Genomic DNA, 15,681 nt, shown 5'->3' with positions numbered 1-15,681 from the left:
GAGGGTCTGAAGAAATGACGGCCGCTAATCCCCAAGGCAAAAGAAATTGACGTGTTCGTATTTGATTTCTGTTTAGACCGACCTCTAGCCACCGCCTCCATGCAACCGTTGGAAAACATGAAATTTCGTGTTCATTAGCGATTTGAGGGATTAATGAGAAAGATCAGAATGCTGCCACCAATCTCTTGTCGCCTTTGAAGCGGGCCCAGACGGTGAGAAGAGCTCCGAAAAGGAGAGATGCGGCAGTGAAGCCTAGGAAGCCATCCCAGTCACTCCTGTCAGAAAGGAGTGCTCCACCGAGTGGGGCTCCAGTGAGCGCACTTTTGGAAGTTGGTCAGTGATCGACTCGAGAGGTTCGTGTGTGGACTTACCCAAGAGAGCAGACGGAGAGCATCAGACCGATTCGAAGGCCGATGACATGGAGTGTAGGAGTGATGCGCGTGACGCATGTTGCTTGGAGAGAAATCAAACCGCCAGAGAAGAGTCCAAACAGAACGGAGAATGTGACCGTCCCGGCAAGGCTGTAGTCTTCTTGGTTGGCATAGAGTCCCAAGGCAAGGATGCCAGCAACTGTTGAGCAAAGGATGGAAATATTGAAGCTGATGTCCATTAGCAACAGAGGTTAAGAAGAATGCAAAGGCACTTACGGTCCAACCCTGTCTGCCATCCAGCCAGACAATACACGCCCGAAAAATGAACCCGCGTTGAGGTATGCCAACAGGTAATTCGCTCCATCCTTGCTCATACCGTGACTGAGGCCATACGTGGGGAGGTAGTAGAAGGGAAGGAACATTCCCCAAAAGATGAAGAAAAAGGCAGCCGTGGTGATCAAGTAATTGCCATCCTTGAATGGAGCACTGAATGCATCCTTTGGCAGAGGAGGTTTTGGTCCAGTGGACTTCTTTTCAACGACAAACCATGAGGCAGGAATAAGAAGCGCAAGGCAAATAAAACCGACGGTGCGGACGGCCCATGCAAATCCAATCGTGTTGAAAAGCTTCTGGATAATGATGGGCCACACGATGCCGCCAATGGACGAGCCCGAGATCACAATGCCCGTGGCCAAGCCTCTGTGGTGGCTAAACCAGGACTGGATTGTGGAAATGGTCGGATAGAACCTTGTTGATTATTGCATGTGTCAGAAGGTTTGCGCTTGTGAGTTTGATTTGGGGCTGAGATAGACTCACAACATTGCATTTGCTATTCCGTAGAGGATGCCTTGGGCAAGAATGAGCTGGTAATACTTTTTGCACAGGCTGGTCATCATCAGCGAGAAGACGTATATCGCGCCTCCTGGAATGAAGAGTGCGCGTGCTCCAAAAGCGTCAAAGGCTGGCCCAGCAAACATGCCGCCAATGAACAAGAGGAAAAGCTGGTAGCGTCAGCATGCGATTGGAGCAACAACATGAGATTACGCATACCTGGATTGACCCAATCCATGAGATTGTGCTGGGATTGTATCCATGAAGAAGCTCATCGTGATAAAAGGTTTCAAATGTTCCAAACGTGTTGAGCAACCCTAAAAGACAACATTAGCATCCGTCAGTCTCCAGCTCATCGGAAGCTTTACCAAAAGTTACAAAATAGGCAATGAATCCACCCGCAACCACGACTGCAGCCCGGGTGCGATTGGGTTTTTCCGCAGAGCCGCCATGCGCGTCATCCGCCGCGTATGAAGGGGGCAAGGCCTCGGACGATGGGTAATCAGACTCGGACAGCTCAAATTTCTCTGCCATGGTTGACCGTAGTTTGGCGATGCAAACAAGCTCTGAATGGCACGGCACTCGCATGATAATTGGCCTCTATATTCAACTCAATCGCCTGGTTGGCTGCGGGTCCGTCCTCCCGCGCGCTGTCCCCGTCTGCGCACGGAGACGCGGCGCGACCAAATCACGGCGGCCAGTCGCGCCTCTATTATAGCCCGCATGCTGCGAGAACCACGCCTTTGCACAGCAAATATGGAGACCAAGGCTGTTTACATTCTCTTTTGCACGGTGGTGGTGGTTCTGGCAGCCGTCGCCCGCGCTGGCGCGTCCAAGAAGCTGAAGCGGCCGCGCCTCGGTGGTCCTCCGCTGCTTGGAGACGCGGCTGCATTTGCAAACAATCCGGTTGCTGCCATCAAGCAGTCCGAGTCGCAGTGCGGTCCTATTTTCGCAGTGCGCATGCTTTTCCGCGACAATGTGTGGCTCCGGGGAAACAAGTTGAACAAGTTCTACGCGCACGTCAAGGAAGACACTTGGTCGTTTGGCGGTGGAATGGTGAGTACCGGGAGATTCCGAAATTCTCGAGACTCCTTCTCTTGAATTCCTTCTAATCGTTTCTAGGGCCTCTTTTTGAACAAAGTCGTTGTGCCTGGCTATTTCGAAAATCTCCGCACTCTCATCGGCTCACTGAACCGGTGCATCAACAAGAACGAAGCCTTGAACCACTATGCTGGTGTGGCGCGCGAAGAAGCATCCAAGTCTGTCGACGACTGGGGTCGCTCCGGTACAGATATCGAGCTGTTCGAGTCAGTGTCTTATCTCGTCCACAGAATCATCGTTCGCTGCCTCATGGGGCCTGACTTTTACGAGAAGAACGTCGATGACCTGTACCATCTCCTGCATGCCGTCGAAGCGGATATTGGCAACATTCTGCACTTCCTCTTGCCAGACTGGGTTCCTCACCCAGCGGCCCGTCGGTTGTGGAAGAAGCGCGACGAGATGCAGGAAATCTTCCGGCAGCGACTGAGGGAGCGCGAACAGAATCCGGAGAAGTGGGCCGACGCCGAAGATTACATTTCGCACACGCTGCGGGACAAGGTGGCTCTGACGCTCAAGGAGTATTTCCCGGCACACCATACTCTCCTCATGTTCGCTGCCCACACCTCGACCGTTGCAAGCATCTCCTGGACCATCACGGAGGTAAGTCTCTTTTCGAGCAAAGATCGGCCGGCAAGCGGGAACTGATGATCGATCCCCTGAAGCTCCTTCGGAACCCTGATATCCTCGAAAAATTGCGCCACGAGCTGAGCACGGTCGACAACGTCCACACGTCGCCGCTCCTTGTGGCGTGCCTCAAGGAGACGGGTCGTCACTACTCTGGCGTCAACATGCTGCGGCTGTCGCACGATCCCGTCACTCTCCCAGAGTCAGACGTCGTCGTGCCGGCGGGCTCCATCGTCTCAATCTCGCCATACGTTACGCATCACGACCCCGACAACTTTGCGCGGCCGTACGAGTGGCTCCCCGAGCGGTGGATCGATGGCAAGGCCCAGCTGATTGCACCCAAGGCAGCCGACCCATCAGTGTTCTTGGGCTTTGGGCAGGGCTCGCACAGGTGTCCTGGAGAGAAGATGGCGGGCTATGTCACTCGCGAGGTGGTTGGGTTTTTGGTCAAGGAGTGCACGTTCGACTGGGGAAAGCCCGGGCGCCCCGAAAAGTTTGACCTTGATTTCGCCAAGATTGGCAGTCCGTGGTTGAAGGGCGACGTTGCAGTGCGCGTCTCTCGCAAGCCGGCTGCTTGAGCAAGCAAAAGGTAGTTTCGTGGCCCAGTTATGATAAGTAATAGAGGTTGTTTTGTCAGTCAACTCCAATCGCTTTGTGCACCGAAGCTCGTGCTCGACGTCTCCGATTAAAAACAGCCGACGGCAGGGATGGCAATCTTTCAGAGTCATGGGCACCGACAGCACAATCACAACTTGGCAGCCGTCTTGGGAAAAACTTCTTCTTTGCACTTCATACCATTCTACCAAAGTCCTTCCATCGGAAACATCAACGCCGCCCATTTGCTTCGTGAACTAAAGAGATGCCCAAACATGAATCAACACACAAACACCAGGCTCCAACGGCAACGGGGAAAAAAACCCCCCCGCCGAATCATGCTGCCCGCCTACATGCCAACCCCAGTCCAGCCTCAAAGTGAAGAAACCACACGCCTAAGGATATCCGTCAGCTCACCAACGTTGTGGCGGTCAAAAGCACCGTCGTGATCCCCGCTAAAGTCGATGACTTGGAATCCGCCGCCAAAGTCGCTTGCCTCCCAGCCCATGGTTCCTTTGTGCTTGGACAGTTGGGCACGCCGGTACGGTCCTTGAAACGTTGTGCATCGTACGAGAACCACCCCAGTCGACAGTTTGCTCCGCAGGAAGCCTTCGTGGCCGGCCTGTGCGATGATTTCGAGACCGTTTTTGATGTGCTGCCGCATGCGGCAAAAAATCAGGTCCCGGTCCAGCAAGTCAATCTCGTCGTCGAGCGTGTCTTCAGATCCGTCTTGCGAGATGGAGGAAGAGGCGCAGGACGAACAGACGGAGCACGCACAAGAAGAACTGTCGTAGTCGGCGTTGAAGCCTGGCATACGCCTAGCGATTGTCTCGAACAAGCCGTTGGCGCGCGCTTCGAGCTCGGGCGATTTTCGCAGCTGGCTCATTGTGTCTGGGTTTCCAGAGTCGACCATGATGATGCGTTGCACCGTTTGTCCCATGGTCTCGAGGATCTGAGCCATCTTGACGGCGATCATGCCGCCCATCGACCAGCCCCCCAGCAGATATGGCCCTGTTGGTTGGACCTCGCGGCGGATTCGACTGACATACTCTGCGGCGAGCTTGTCAAGAGACGATGGAAGCTGGTAGCGGAGATCGCTGTACGTCGGCGACGTGATGCCGTAGACTGGGCGCGCTTGGTCGCTGGAATCCAGAGGACCGAGGGCAAAGTATGGAAGAGCAAGCCCGGAAACCGCGTGAACCAGGAAGAGAGGCGTAAGTTTAGAGTCGGTCCTGCCCTGCAGAAGCTCAATGGTCTCCATTGTATGCGGCTGACTTGAGAGGTAGGGAGGTGAAGAATAGAGTTATTCTTTTGAGTCGCAAAGTTTGCGGCTCTCCAGGGTGCCGTATGCGCGGTAGTTTTGATATCCAGAGCAGTAGAGGGGGGGAAAAAAATGATTTCATGTATGGCAGGGGTTGGTGAGCTGAGTCGCGGTACAGAGCACGCCAATGCGGCTCCGCCCGCGGCTCCGTCTGCTCCGCTTGCGAGCGGACACACCCGGAGGCCCCTCAACTTCCACAGTTTTGAATGGGGTTGATAATTAGCTGGAATTGGAACGCGATGATGGCTGCAACTCCAGACAAGACTCGCAATATCGTTCCACCATGAACTCATTCAGCCTCCTCCAAGCCCTTCTCGCACTAGGCGGTTTGGGTCATGTGGCGGCTGCGCCAACGCAGACGAGGTCTTGGGACTTGCCACTGACATGGAACTCATTTGGCTTCCTGGCAAAGGACTCGATCACAGTTGGCACGCCGCCGCAGAACGTGACCGTCTTTGTCGACTGGACATGGATCAGCCAGTACCTCCTCACAGAGACTTGTCACGGCACCGACAACACCAACGCCTGCCTGAACGACAAGCAGACGTACTTCCGCACGGCGGAATCGTCGACATTCAAGGACGAGAGCGTTCTGTTCCCGAGCAGGACATGGAACCCGAACCACTTCTTCTTCGACCTGGACCTGACCGTCGACTATGCCTCTGACATCCTTGCCATTGGACCTTACGGGCAGCGCACCGTCATCCAGGCCGCCGACTTTCAGTTTGACCAGGGCGAAGATTACTACCCCTTCGGCGGCGTCTTTGGCCTCTCGCCTGTTTTTGCCAATGACAATGGTAAGTTGTGCATATGGCCCCCAATCTACTCGCAGATCACACAGAGGCACAAACTTACACGTGATGCCACTCATGATTAGCCTCGTACCAGTCGCCATTCTTCCAAGGCTGGCAGGCGGGCACCTGGTCGGCTCCGGTTATCGCCTTTCACTACTGCTACAACGGCTCAGTCGACACGCTCAAGGAGACTTGCGGCGGCGCCGACGGCCTGCAGACCTTGGGCGGATACAACCCGGCGCTGGTCAAGGACGAGATCCTGTGGTACGACAACATTGTCTTCCCCGAGGTCAACAACGTCGACTTCATCTACACGCCGCCAGTCATCAACTACTGGGCGCTCACGCTTACGTCGCTGAGCATTGGCAACGAGACGCAGGCACTCAACACGACCGTTGGCTCTGGCGCCATCTTCGACCACGCCAGCTACGGCCGCGGAGCTCCACTATCCGTGGACGCCTACACGCGCCTGGTCGAACTGACGAGCGGCAAGCCAATCACCATGGCCGAGCCGCCAAACAACGGCAAGCAGTCCTTTTACGAGGTCGAGTGCGGCCAAGTCGACGCCTTCCCCACGCTCTACTACACGTTTGCCGGCCATGACAAGATTTGGGAAATCTTGCCGGCCAATTACGTCGAGGACTTTGGAGACGGCACCTGCGTGCTCAACGTTCGCACCCTCGGCTACGGCGACATGGTGGCCGGCAACTTTGGCGAGACGTTTGCCAAAGACAAGTACGTCCTGTTTGACTTTGAGAAGCTCCAGGTGGGCATTGCCGATCTTGCCTGGTAGACCCAGGGCGCGCCGTCATGGGAGCAGGATAAGGGACGAGCAGATGGAGGGCGGGGAGGCCGCATTACTTGATTTTCTGATTCCGATCACCTGTCATGGTGACTCTGTTGTGTATCTAGCAATTATTACGCCGAGTAATGTGTGGGGGATCTGTCTGTCGACGCCTGTCAGGTACTGTGGGTTCATAGTTGTAGCTCGTAAAGCAGCATACATGGTTTCGAATGAGTCCTGGCACACCGCACAGCTGTGCGCACGGAGCAGCGAAACAACGGCTCGAATTGTTTGCACGCTCATTATAGCCATACTCGCGGTTGGATATTATTATTGAGGCACTTTAAAATGTCTCGGTACGAGTAGTTGTGGGGAGCCAGTTTCCTGCGAGACGGTGGCCCGTGGTTCGGCACCTGCGTCGAGCAGAGGCAAAAAAACGATCACTGCTTGAGTCTCTATTGAGCAAGCCCTCCACGCAGGCGGTTCTTCTGGAGGACCGGTGGAGATTCCCGGTGTAGGGAGCGTGTCCTGTCGATCCAAAGTACCCCGGTTCGATAGTCCCGCCGCGACAGGGCTATGGCTTGTCCGCGTGTCGCTCCAAACCGCGAGTCAAGGGAGAACGTGGTCAGCCACCACCAGCACTTCGGCGCGATCCCCTGCCATATGCATGGGCAGTTACCAGACAAGAGATATAAGGTTATGTTGGGGGACCACGGGCTACCGACAGGCGCGGCTAAGTCTGTAGAGAACCAAGCTCACCATGACAACCACCACGTCCACAGCCAAACAGTCACTGCGGAGGAGCTGCCGATTTTGTCGCGCCCGAAAGATCCGTTGCTCTGGCCATGGGATCTGTGATGCGTGCCGCGAACGAGACATTGACTGTGTCTACGACTTTGAGGTCCCAAAACCAAGGGCTGAGCCGGCCGACCCAAATAACTCGACTCCCTCGCCCTTGACCAGCAGCAGCACTCCCTTGAGTACCACGACCGTCGCCGCCGACCTCGAAGCAGACTTCGCCGCGTCGTATCCTCCGCCATCGGCAGCTGGACTCTCACCATCACCGCGCGCCACCCGCGAACAGCTCGACTATCACGATGTCTTGCCTGTTTTGGTCCACGACTTTGTCGGCCTGGCGGCGGTAAAGCTGGGGCGGCTCGGTTGCCAACACATTATCAATGGCGGCGGCTCTCTCTGCCGCCGCGGGATTGCTGAAGACACGACCGAGGCAATGTTCGACCAGCCTCCGATCGATCCTCCGCTTGCCCGGTACGAAGTTGGAAGCGGGCGCCGAAGTTCTCAGATGATTGACATTTGGTTCTCCATGCACCCGCTCACCGTCATTGTCTCCAAGACACTTCTTCTTCGCGGTCCCAAGACCAAGCCAATCGACGAGGCTCTGCTGGCAGTCATTCTCGGCGATGCCGAGCTTGCTCAGGAAGACGAGAATGCAAGGGAATGTGGCAGACAGCTGCTTGCGTGGGCCGCTCACCAGCTTCGATCTCGTCCGTCTTCGACAATCGATCTTTCCACGGTCCAGTTACTCCTCATTCTTGCATGGCACGAACTGTGCCGAGGCTCCTTGCGCAGGGCCGCATGCTATGTGCGGTATGCCGGTCGAATGATGGCAACGGTCAAGGACAGCGCCCCGGATACCCACAGCAGAATCAACGGCATCTCAGTGGCAGATGTAAGTCGACTTCCTTTCTCTAGCCACTTTTGCTGACAACTTCCAGATTGAAGCAGAGCTCTTGGCTTATGCTTGGTGGACAACGTTTGCCCTCAGCCTCTGGTCCTTCATGCAGGATGACCGTCCTTTTCTTCCTCTTTTGCACTCTTTCTTGCCACCCAGCTTCCTCCCAACAGAGGGTTCTGCCTCGGTTTCGATCAAACTCGATATTGCTTCAGAAAACCTCTCGACACTCCCGTCTCAGCGACGCATGGTCCGCCAAATCTGGTCGTTGAGCCACATTGCTTCGGCCGTGGCCCACGCTTACGCCTCTTGGCCGCAGACTGCAGAAAACCTCAACGGCGTGGCCATCTCAGCCAATTGGCAAGAGAGGTCCCTCCACCAATTCAGGCGCCTTTTGAGATTCAGCCAGAACCAAGAAGCGGCAGAGGTGTGCAACACTGCTCGGCGCGTCTTTTCCGACTGCATCGCGCTCTTCCAGGAACAGTCATCCAACCACGTCACCTCGGCGGTTGTCCTGACGTCGTTTTACATTCTCCTCATTCACTTTGTCTTCCCGCGAAACGCAAAGGAAGACTCTTCGCCGGAGATATCAGATCCAGTTGAAATCCATCAAATGTTGCGGGATTTCCTGTCCTTTGCTGACGCCCTCCTCTCCCTGATGGAAAAGTCGAACCAGATCGACTTTGCCGGGTCCAAGGCCGGCTACCACTCTTGTCTGGCCGGGCTCCACTTGCAAGCTGTCGATGCTTGCAGCCGTGGCTTTGAGTTCTTCTCTTGCTCCGCGCAGAGCGGCTCATTCCACGTGACCAAGACGATCACTTCCCATGCTGAAGGGCTCTACCGGGTAGCTACTCAGGTGAAGAGGTTCGCTCAGGACAAGGTTGAGGCTCCGGCCAAGTCCCTCCGGCCCGTGATGAAGCGCCTTAAAGCTTCGCGAGCCTTCTTTTGCGGGTGCAGCAAGCGGGACAGGGTTGAGATCGAGCAGCAACAGCCGGGCCAGACAGGCGGGGAATGGGTACCAACTCCAGTAATCACCCCGAACGGATCCGATGACTCGAGCAGTAGCGAGGAGTCGTCGACGACGCCCATCATCCGTTCCAGGAAACGCTCGCCCGTTCAGGGCCTGTCCAGATCTCCCAAGCGCAAGATGGCCGAGTTCCTGGCCGACTCCTGGGACAGCATGGGGTACATTGCCAGCGGGTGCGGCTCTCCGCTGCTGCAGGGCTTGGAAGATGCGCCGATGATGCCGAATATGTCGCACTTTCCGCTGCGCAAGAGGCGGTCTACGCCAGTCGACGGGCCCGAGCCTGTCGCCCTCAATGGCAATGGCGACTTTTGCCTCTCGCAGACTTACTGCAACGCGGCGTCGCAGCCAGTCATTGCGACCAGTGCTGGCATGACGACGCCCTCGCTGACACCTAACTCGAACCCCGCGTCAGGGTCGTCGTTTGGATTTTTCGACCCGGCCGCCGGTACCAAGGACTTTGACGTTCCTTCGCTGTACCTGGGCACATCGGAGGCTGATTTCGCCGCCACACTTTTGGCGAGCGAGCCACAGACGACGCCTGTCAGCCTCTGCTCCGCTAGCCTCAGCAGCGCCTCTGTAACCAGCCCGCCGAATGATTATTTTGGAGCCACGGCGACTGGACCCGGAAACACGGCTTGGGACTTCCAGAAACGCCGATGGCCTCGTTACGATGACCTCTTCTTTGGAGATTAATTTCTCGCTTTCATTTGTTCCTCGACCTCGTTACGACTGCCTCTCTTTGGAGCGGGAATCTTCTTGTCTCCTTTGTCATGTTTCATGTTACGAATGGTTGCTTCTGCGGCGGAGAGATTGTCTTTGCTTCCTTGGTAAATACCCTCGGTTGTTGATTTCCTAGATTGTAAATAGCCAAAAAATGAACATCTGACAGACATCAAGCTCCCACATGCCACGGTGAAGCACGTTGGAGTTGCGAGCTGCAAACTGCAGGCGATGCTGCAGGAGACGGCGACTTGCATGCATCAGAGGTGCAGTGGAACTCACCCTGCGTCATCGCAATGCAGAACATGATCATTTCGACAGCTTCAGCGTCAACACCTCACCACCAAGGTCACTTTCCAATCACGAGCGCCGAAGAAGCGTCGCGAGCCAATGCCTTGCCAGAGCCATGCAGGTGCGAAGATACAGAGTCATGTCCCAGGGTAGTGCGGCCGGAGCGACATTGAACCGGGATCCGGAAAGGGGCGGGAACTCCAGGCAGGCCAGTAGCAGCAGGCAAAGAAGTAGTCCATGTCCCGGCCTGGCAGAAACAGGCGAGAACGGACAATCATAGCCCCGTTCCCGACAGGCCGGCCGCCGGTAAGGATTGGGGCCACCACGGGCACGGGCAGTAGGAAGACGGGCAACGAACGAGGGCCATCAAGGCAGCCAGAGGTCCGGGTCCGAGTCCGGGTCCGAGTCCGGGTCCGAGTCCGGGTCCGAGTCCGGGTCCGAGTCCGGGTCCGAGTCCGGGTCCGGGTCCGGGTTCGGGTCCAGCGACGACAGCTCAGAGAGGATGAGATGAGGTGAGGTCCAGCGGCAGGAGCAGCGGCAGGCCCCAGCCGCGCAGCACAAAGACGCATGTGGCTGGCGGACTGCAGGGAGAATATCGGCCCGGAGCGCTGGACCCCTGCGGGCGCATCAGGCCCGAAAGTTTATATGTACCCGCCGCCGCGCTTATTCGTCCCTCGACCACTCCTTGACTCTCTCTCCCACTGCGACTCGAGTCGTCCGCCTCTGACCCTTGGACTCCATTGCGGCCGCCCTGGCCGGGCTGGACCGTTTGCTTGGCTATTGGACCTGCTTGGCGAATAGCAGTCGCGGCTCTCGCGCACACCTCGCCACCTGTCCAAGGTGTGAATCTTCAAAGCTTGTTTCACAGGTGCTCTGCCCATGAAGCTTTGTTGGGTCGAGGCCTGATGGCGGCGGATGCCGACTCTGCGCTCATCATGAGGTCGACCAAGCGGGTAATTGGAGCCGCCGCGTCGTCTCTACGCGATACAATCTCTCACGTGTTTGCGTGGCGAAAACGAACGTACCGGATATCCCGTTGAATGCTTGCTCTCCTCCGCCCCGCAAGCGCGTCCCGGACTGATGGACGGACGCCTAGAGGACAGCGCAAGGGCCGAGGATCGCACCGCGTTGCGCTTTGCCTTCGGCCAGCTATCGACCGTTGAGTGCGATGGCACCACACGACCGAGAAGATTGTATGTGAGGTACGAGCAACGGGGCTCAAGTCGAAATGTCGAATCTGAGTGATGGGAGTAGACTAGCCAGGGCAATGAGACACTTGGCGCAATGATCAACCCCCATAGATTGACGTTCGAGTAGCACGGCGAGTCGTGCCGCCACTGCCGCCATGATTCGCTTCCGCGGGCGAGCTCTGGCCAGCCAATACCAACACAACAGACGAAACGCCGTGTGGCGTACAGTCTCACTCTACTGCCATTTTCAAATCGTTTTCTGGAAATCAAACTGGTTTTGCATTGTCCAAAATTACCTGCGCCTACCGAAACGATATCTTCGTCCAGCCATGATTCACCCGCTTCGCTCATACGACATGCACGCATAATGCTTCTCCCGACAGTCATCTCTTTCTCCGTATACTGCTCTGGTCATCTCGCACCTGACGTTGCTATCCTACTGCCTCTTCTTGTCCAGCGCGTCAACGGAAGGCTGGTAGCCGTAAAGCCACTTCAGATACCACTTCCAGACCCAAGCAGGGAAATAACCATAGATCAGCTTCCGGATGAACGGGCCGCATCCCATCGGCAGATTCGCCGTGTGTAACTTGGCGTAGCTGGCCGAAAAGTCGGCAACGGCTTTGGCTCGGTCCTCGCGCTCCCGAGCGTACCTCTTCAGCACTTCGGGTATATTTTTGGCCGACGGCGACGACGATTGGAAGTGGCGGTGGAGCATGTTGGCGAGGATCGTGGCGTCTTCGATGGCTTGACAGGCTCCTTGCCCGAAGAACGAGGTCATCGAGTGGGCGGCTACAGCAAGGATCAGTTTCGTTTTGTCGGTGGCTGAAAGGGTCTGCGGGGTAAGAGCAGGGGGGGGGAAGGTGGTGGTCTGGTGTTCAGAGGTAAAGGTGGGGAGCAATTTGGTACTGACCATCTCCAAGCAGCGCGACGCGTCCACTCGACATTGTGGGAAAAGACAGTTCCGAGAAGACATTGCTTGCCACGAAACGCTCCGACTTGTTGACGACTATGCATCTCGTTAGCGTCAAAGCTCGGTTTCAGTAAAAGCGATTCCTGCTCTCGGTTGTACCGATTGCTTGCCGAATGGTCGCCGTTCCGGCGACAACTCAGCCGACGGCGAAGCTCACGATGGACCCAACTTACTTTCTTCGAAACGACCATGCTCCGCAAACGGGTGGAACTTCTTGCCGTAGACGTCGTTGATTGTGTCGAGCGTCGTATTCTCCCACACGGAGCGGTCGCTCTTGACGGACGAAGGATCAACAACCTTGACACCAATGTACCACTGACGGTTCTCGATGCACGGCCAGGTGGTGAGGATCGCATCGTCAAAGAAGAGCCAGTTGCCCACGCCCAGGTCGGACTGGCTAAGGTGCTCCAGCGGCTGCGTGTAGCCCGACATGTGAACCCGCCCGGTGAAGCGGATCGTGTTGGCAGCATTTTCCATGCCACTGTTGCGGGCCAGGATGCGGCGGACGACGGATCGAATGCCGTCGGCAGCTACGAGCAGCTCGCCCGTGAACTCGCGCCCATCATCCAACTGCGCCCTCACAACCGCGTCGCCCTTCTTGTCCAGAACATCGACCACCTTGGCTCCCAGCACGACGGTCTCGTCGCCGCCCGCCGCTTCATACAGCATGTGGTGGAACAAGTGGCGCTCAATCGAGTAGACGGGATACTTGAACCAGGGCTCCACGTCGAAGTCGAGCTCGCGCCAGAAGGTCGTGTTGTGGTGGATCTTGATGCTGCGCAGCTTCTGTCCGTGCTGCTGGATCGCGCCGTACAAACCCATCTGGTCCAGCACGCGCAGCGCGTTGGGCGCCAGCGAGATGCCCGCGCCCGCCGGCGTCAGCTCTGGCGTGCGCTCCAGTACTTTGCACGAGATGTTGATCCGTCGGCATATTGCGGCCAGCATCAGTCCGCCCAGCCCGCCGCCCACAATCAGCACCTGCGTGTCGGGCGTCTGCTGCTGCTTCTCCTGCGTCGAACTCATGGCGGGCAATCCGGGATCGAATCGTGGACAAACGAGGTTTTTCGCGCGCGATATCGCACCAAACAAACAAATCAATCAAGAGGAGAAAGACAACAAAGCGGTATCAAAAGGGTGCAGCGTCTCGTCAATAGAGAGGTGTGAGCGTAAGTAGGGATTGCACCATCGCCATCACAGTAGCAGCCGCCCTGCCTCTCATAAGGTAGCATGGTCAGCGCCTCATCCAACGTCCTCTCGTCGTCGTGTAGCTCGACGCCGTCGGCCTCTTCCTCCGCGTCGCGGCGCTGCGTCCGCGTCGGAGCGGAGCGCGGAGCTGCCCCGCCGCGCGCCGCCTGGTAACGTGATTCCCACACTCCAAAGAGCTGCTGGCACGTCATCTAGACTCTTCCCAGTGATCGAAACAGCGCGAAGGGCTGCTCTGCTCTGTTTAGTCTGACTATCGCCGCCGTTGTTGTTGTTGTTGTTGTTGTTGTTGTTGTTGTTGTGTGGTGTATTGGTCGAGCGGACCGTATGCTTGCTTGCTTGCTCGCTTTCATGTTTGTCAACACATGCATTAACCGACTGACTGACAGACTGACAGACAGACATGCTGCCCCGTTCCCCATCCCATCCCACTCCTCCATCACAATGTAAACCACTCGCTCTTTTTATCCATCCTACCCTACCCTGCCCGTCCTCCCTCACCTTATCCCAATTAGCATTAACCTTCCGCCACAGTCCCACCATGCGTTGACTTGCGCAACTAAGTAAACACGCCACCTAAGCCAAGTCACTGCGCGGCGCTGCGGGCTGGACCCAAAGCCAAACTCAAACACTCAACCCTTGCTTCCTCACTACTCTGTACAGTACAGTACACAAACTTTGTTCATTTGTCCGCGCGTTTGAGTTTGCGTCGTTCGATGCGTTGCGTACGGTGCGGTGATACGACTGTGGCTGGCTGGCGAGCGAGCGGCAGCGTTTGTCCGTTGCCCTCTGGCTGGATTACTGGTTTGAAAACTGTTGTTTGATGTTTGCTGCCTGTCTGCCTGCCTGTCTGTCTACCGGCAAGAAGGCAACAAAGCGAGGAGGCGATTCAGTGCCGGTTATGGGATTCGTGAGGTACAGACTGCCTCGCGTGGCCGGGGAAACACTTCCTCGTTTCTCTGGTTTTCGTGTTTTTTCCGGCGTGGCTACACGGAATTATTCGTTTGTCTGTTTAATTGTCTGCCTGTCTATATTGTCTCATGGTGTTGTGACGATTGATTGCGATGCAAAAGTCAATCAAATGAATCAAGGGATAGAATGCGAATCCACCTCCTTCCCACAAAACAAACATCAATCCACCCGGTGGATTCAAGATCCACCTCCTCCCGACTTAAATGCCAGAACGGGCAAGGTATCTGGTGTTTTTTACTATTTCTAACCATTTATTTACTACAAGTGCCATAAGGTAAGCCATCTCTTTACATCTTTTTCTTTCTTTCTTATCTTAACTTTTAAAAATCCTAACCATACGCTTATTAAAGTACTAAATAGTAAAACGTAAGAACAAGTTACTTTACCAGATTATAGGAGTGGAGGTACTTACTTAGGTGAACCACTAGAACTACCAAATACATCGCGTTACACGTGGAATACTTAGCCATGTCATAGAGGTAGATTTTGAACCCCAGTACTGGGTGGATTGATATTTATTACAAGAAAGGAATCATTAGATTGGCACTTGCTCCCCTGAATCAAGCCCATCCCATCGATGCATTCGAGATCCGAATCTGAATTCGACTTGTTCCTGTCTATCGGACTTGTGTCTCGTCCGGCTCCCGGCCCCTTCCCATACTCCACAACATCCATCGCCTTTGACAGAAATGACCACCCACTTCAGAGCATCGATTCTGCAAACGCCGAACCAATCACCTACCCTCAAAACTCTCCCTCCTTTCCTGCCCCGTTCTCTACCTCCATCTCTCCACTAACTTACCGTACCGCGCACCATCTCGACAGAGCCATTGAGTCTAAAACATCGAGTGGATTGTTCGAGTGAGCGGAGCGAAGCGGTAGGTTGTGGTGGTGTGTTTGTATGTAAGTGTATTGCTTTGTGCCAAAGTGATTGGCTGGCTGGTTGGCTGATTGACTGCAATTGAGGAGAGAAGGTTGTGCGACATGTTGGAGAAAGGAGGAGAGGAGATGGATGGGGGAGGTAGGAGGGGTGGGTGTATGGCTCGATGGCTCTCTTGAAAGTTCCTGCGCAATCTACCTGTGGACTGGAGTGTTCGATAACGAAAGAGTGGGAAGGGGCTGGGCGATGGAGTAAGAGGGCAGGAGCTTCTCTTGCTCTGGAAATGAAATGTCGAAAACCGTGTTTCATTTTTTT

At 55.7% G+C, this 15,681-nt stretch overlaps 6 protein-coding genes across 6 annotated transcripts; 3 read left to right on the top strand and 3 right to left on the bottom strand.

Annotated features, from left to right (window-relative positions):
• Positions 1-163: 163 nt before the first annotated feature.
• IWZ02DRAFT_436827 (major facilitator superfamily domain-containing protein) lies at positions 164-1,736 on the bottom strand (the record flags this gene model as incomplete). Its single annotated transcript, XM_066766572.1, has 6 exons — positions 164-320; positions 372-599; positions 648-1,118; positions 1,188-1,372; positions 1,422-1,519; positions 1,571-1,736. 6 exons carry the CDS (start codon positions 1,734-1,736, stop codon positions 164-166), a joined length of 1,305 nt encoding a protein of 434 aa, XP_066618803.1.
• A 172-nt stretch (positions 1,737-1,908) lies between these two features.
• IWZ02DRAFT_462760 (cytochrome P450) lies at positions 1,909-3,656 on the top strand. The gene is made up of 3 exons (XM_066768298.1): positions 1,909-2,258; positions 2,325-2,903; positions 2,966-3,656. Exons 1-3 carry the CDS (start codon positions 1,926-1,928, stop codon positions 3,503-3,505), a joined length of 1,452 nt encoding a protein of 483 aa, XP_066618802.1. The 5' UTR covers positions 1,909-1,925; the 3' UTR covers positions 3,506-3,656.
• A 35-nt stretch (positions 3,657-3,691) lies between these two features.
• Positions 3,692-5,097, bottom strand: IWZ02DRAFT_462757 (Alpha/Beta hydrolase protein). Its single transcript, XM_066768297.1, has one exon. It carries the CDS (start codon positions 4,780-4,782, stop codon positions 3,895-3,897), a length of 888 nt encoding a protein of 295 aa, XP_066618801.1. The 5' UTR covers positions 4,783-5,097; the 3' UTR covers positions 3,692-3,894.
• Positions 5,098-5,125: 28 nt separating this feature from the next.
• On the top strand, positions 5,126-6,429 carry IWZ02DRAFT_472005 (aspartic peptidase domain-containing protein; the record flags this gene model as incomplete). Its single annotated transcript, XM_066768924.1, has 2 exons — positions 5,126-5,639; positions 5,720-6,429. 2 exons carry the CDS (start codon positions 5,126-5,128, stop codon positions 6,427-6,429), a joined length of 1,224 nt encoding a protein of 407 aa, XP_066618800.1.
• Positions 6,430-6,956: 527 nt separating this feature from the next.
• Positions 6,957-10,036, top strand: IWZ02DRAFT_98687 (uncharacterized protein). The gene is made up of 2 exons (XM_066771500.1): positions 6,957-8,110; positions 8,157-10,036. The coding sequence occupies exons 1-2, from the start codon at positions 7,181-7,183 to the stop codon at positions 9,831-9,833; spliced, it is 2,607 nt and encodes an 868-aa protein (XP_066618799.1). The 5' UTR covers positions 6,957-7,180; the 3' UTR covers positions 9,834-10,036.
• A 1,707-nt stretch (positions 10,037-11,743) lies between these two features.
• Positions 11,744-13,442, bottom strand: IWZ02DRAFT_98650 (FAD binding monooxygenase). Its single transcript, XM_066771499.1, has 3 exons — positions 12,485-13,442; positions 12,252-12,347; positions 11,744-12,130 (listed from the first exon to the last, which is right to left on the bottom strand). Exons 1-3 carry the CDS (start codon positions 13,332-13,334, stop codon positions 11,778-11,780), a joined length of 1,299 nt encoding a protein of 432 aa, XP_066618798.1. The 5' UTR covers positions 13,335-13,442; the 3' UTR covers positions 11,744-11,777.
• Positions 13,443-15,681: the final 2,239 nt, after the last annotated feature.

This window comes from Phyllosticta citriasiana, assembly GCF_038021145.1.
Source record: "Phyllosticta citriasiana strain CBS 120426 chromosome Unknown IWZ02scaffold_16, whole genome shotgun sequence".
Lineage (NCBI taxonomy): Eukaryota > Fungi > Ascomycota > Dothideomycetes > Botryosphaeriales > Phyllostictaceae > Phyllosticta > Phyllosticta citriasiana.
Note: the sequence above shows the minus strand (reverse complement) of the source record. Positions and strands in the feature narration are given on the sequence as shown.

Bases quoted from the DNA above. Each gene is read 5' to 3' on its own strand.
- IWZ02DRAFT_462760 (XM_066768298.1), top strand. From the start codon at position 1,926: ATGCTGCGAGAACCACGCCTTTGCACAGCAAATATGGAGACCAAGGCT. The intron at 2,259-2,324 runs GTGAGTACCGGG...AATCGTTTCTAG, and splicing joins GGTCGTTTGGCGGTGGAATG to GGCCTCTTTTTGAACAAAGT. The intron at 2,904-2,965 runs GTAAGTCTCTTT...GATCCCCTGAAG, and splicing joins TCTCCTGGACCATCACGGAG to CTCCTTCGGAACCCTGATAT.
- IWZ02DRAFT_462757 (XM_066768297.1), bottom strand. From the start codon at position 4,782: ATGGAGACCATTGAGCTTCTGCAGGGCAGGACCGACTCTAAACTTACG.
- IWZ02DRAFT_98687 (XM_066771500.1), top strand. From the start codon at position 7,181: ATGACAACCACCACGTCCACAGCCAAACAGTCACTGCGGAGGAGCTGC. The intron at 8,111-8,156 runs GTAAGTCGACTT...GACAACTTCCAG, and splicing joins ACGGCATCTCAGTGGCAGAT to ATTGAAGCAGAGCTCTTGGC.
- IWZ02DRAFT_98650 (XM_066771499.1), bottom strand. From the start codon at position 13,334: ATGAGTTCGACGCAGGAGAAGCAGCAGCAGACGCCCGACACGCAGGTG. The intron at 12,348-12,484 runs GTAAGTTGGGTC...CGAGATGCATAG, and splicing joins GCATGGTCGTTTCGAAGAAA to TCGTCAACAAGTCGGAGCGT. The intron at 12,131-12,251 runs GTCAGTACCAAA...TCCTTGCTGTAG, and splicing joins CGTCGCGCTGCTTGGAGATG to CCGCCCACTCGATGACCTCG.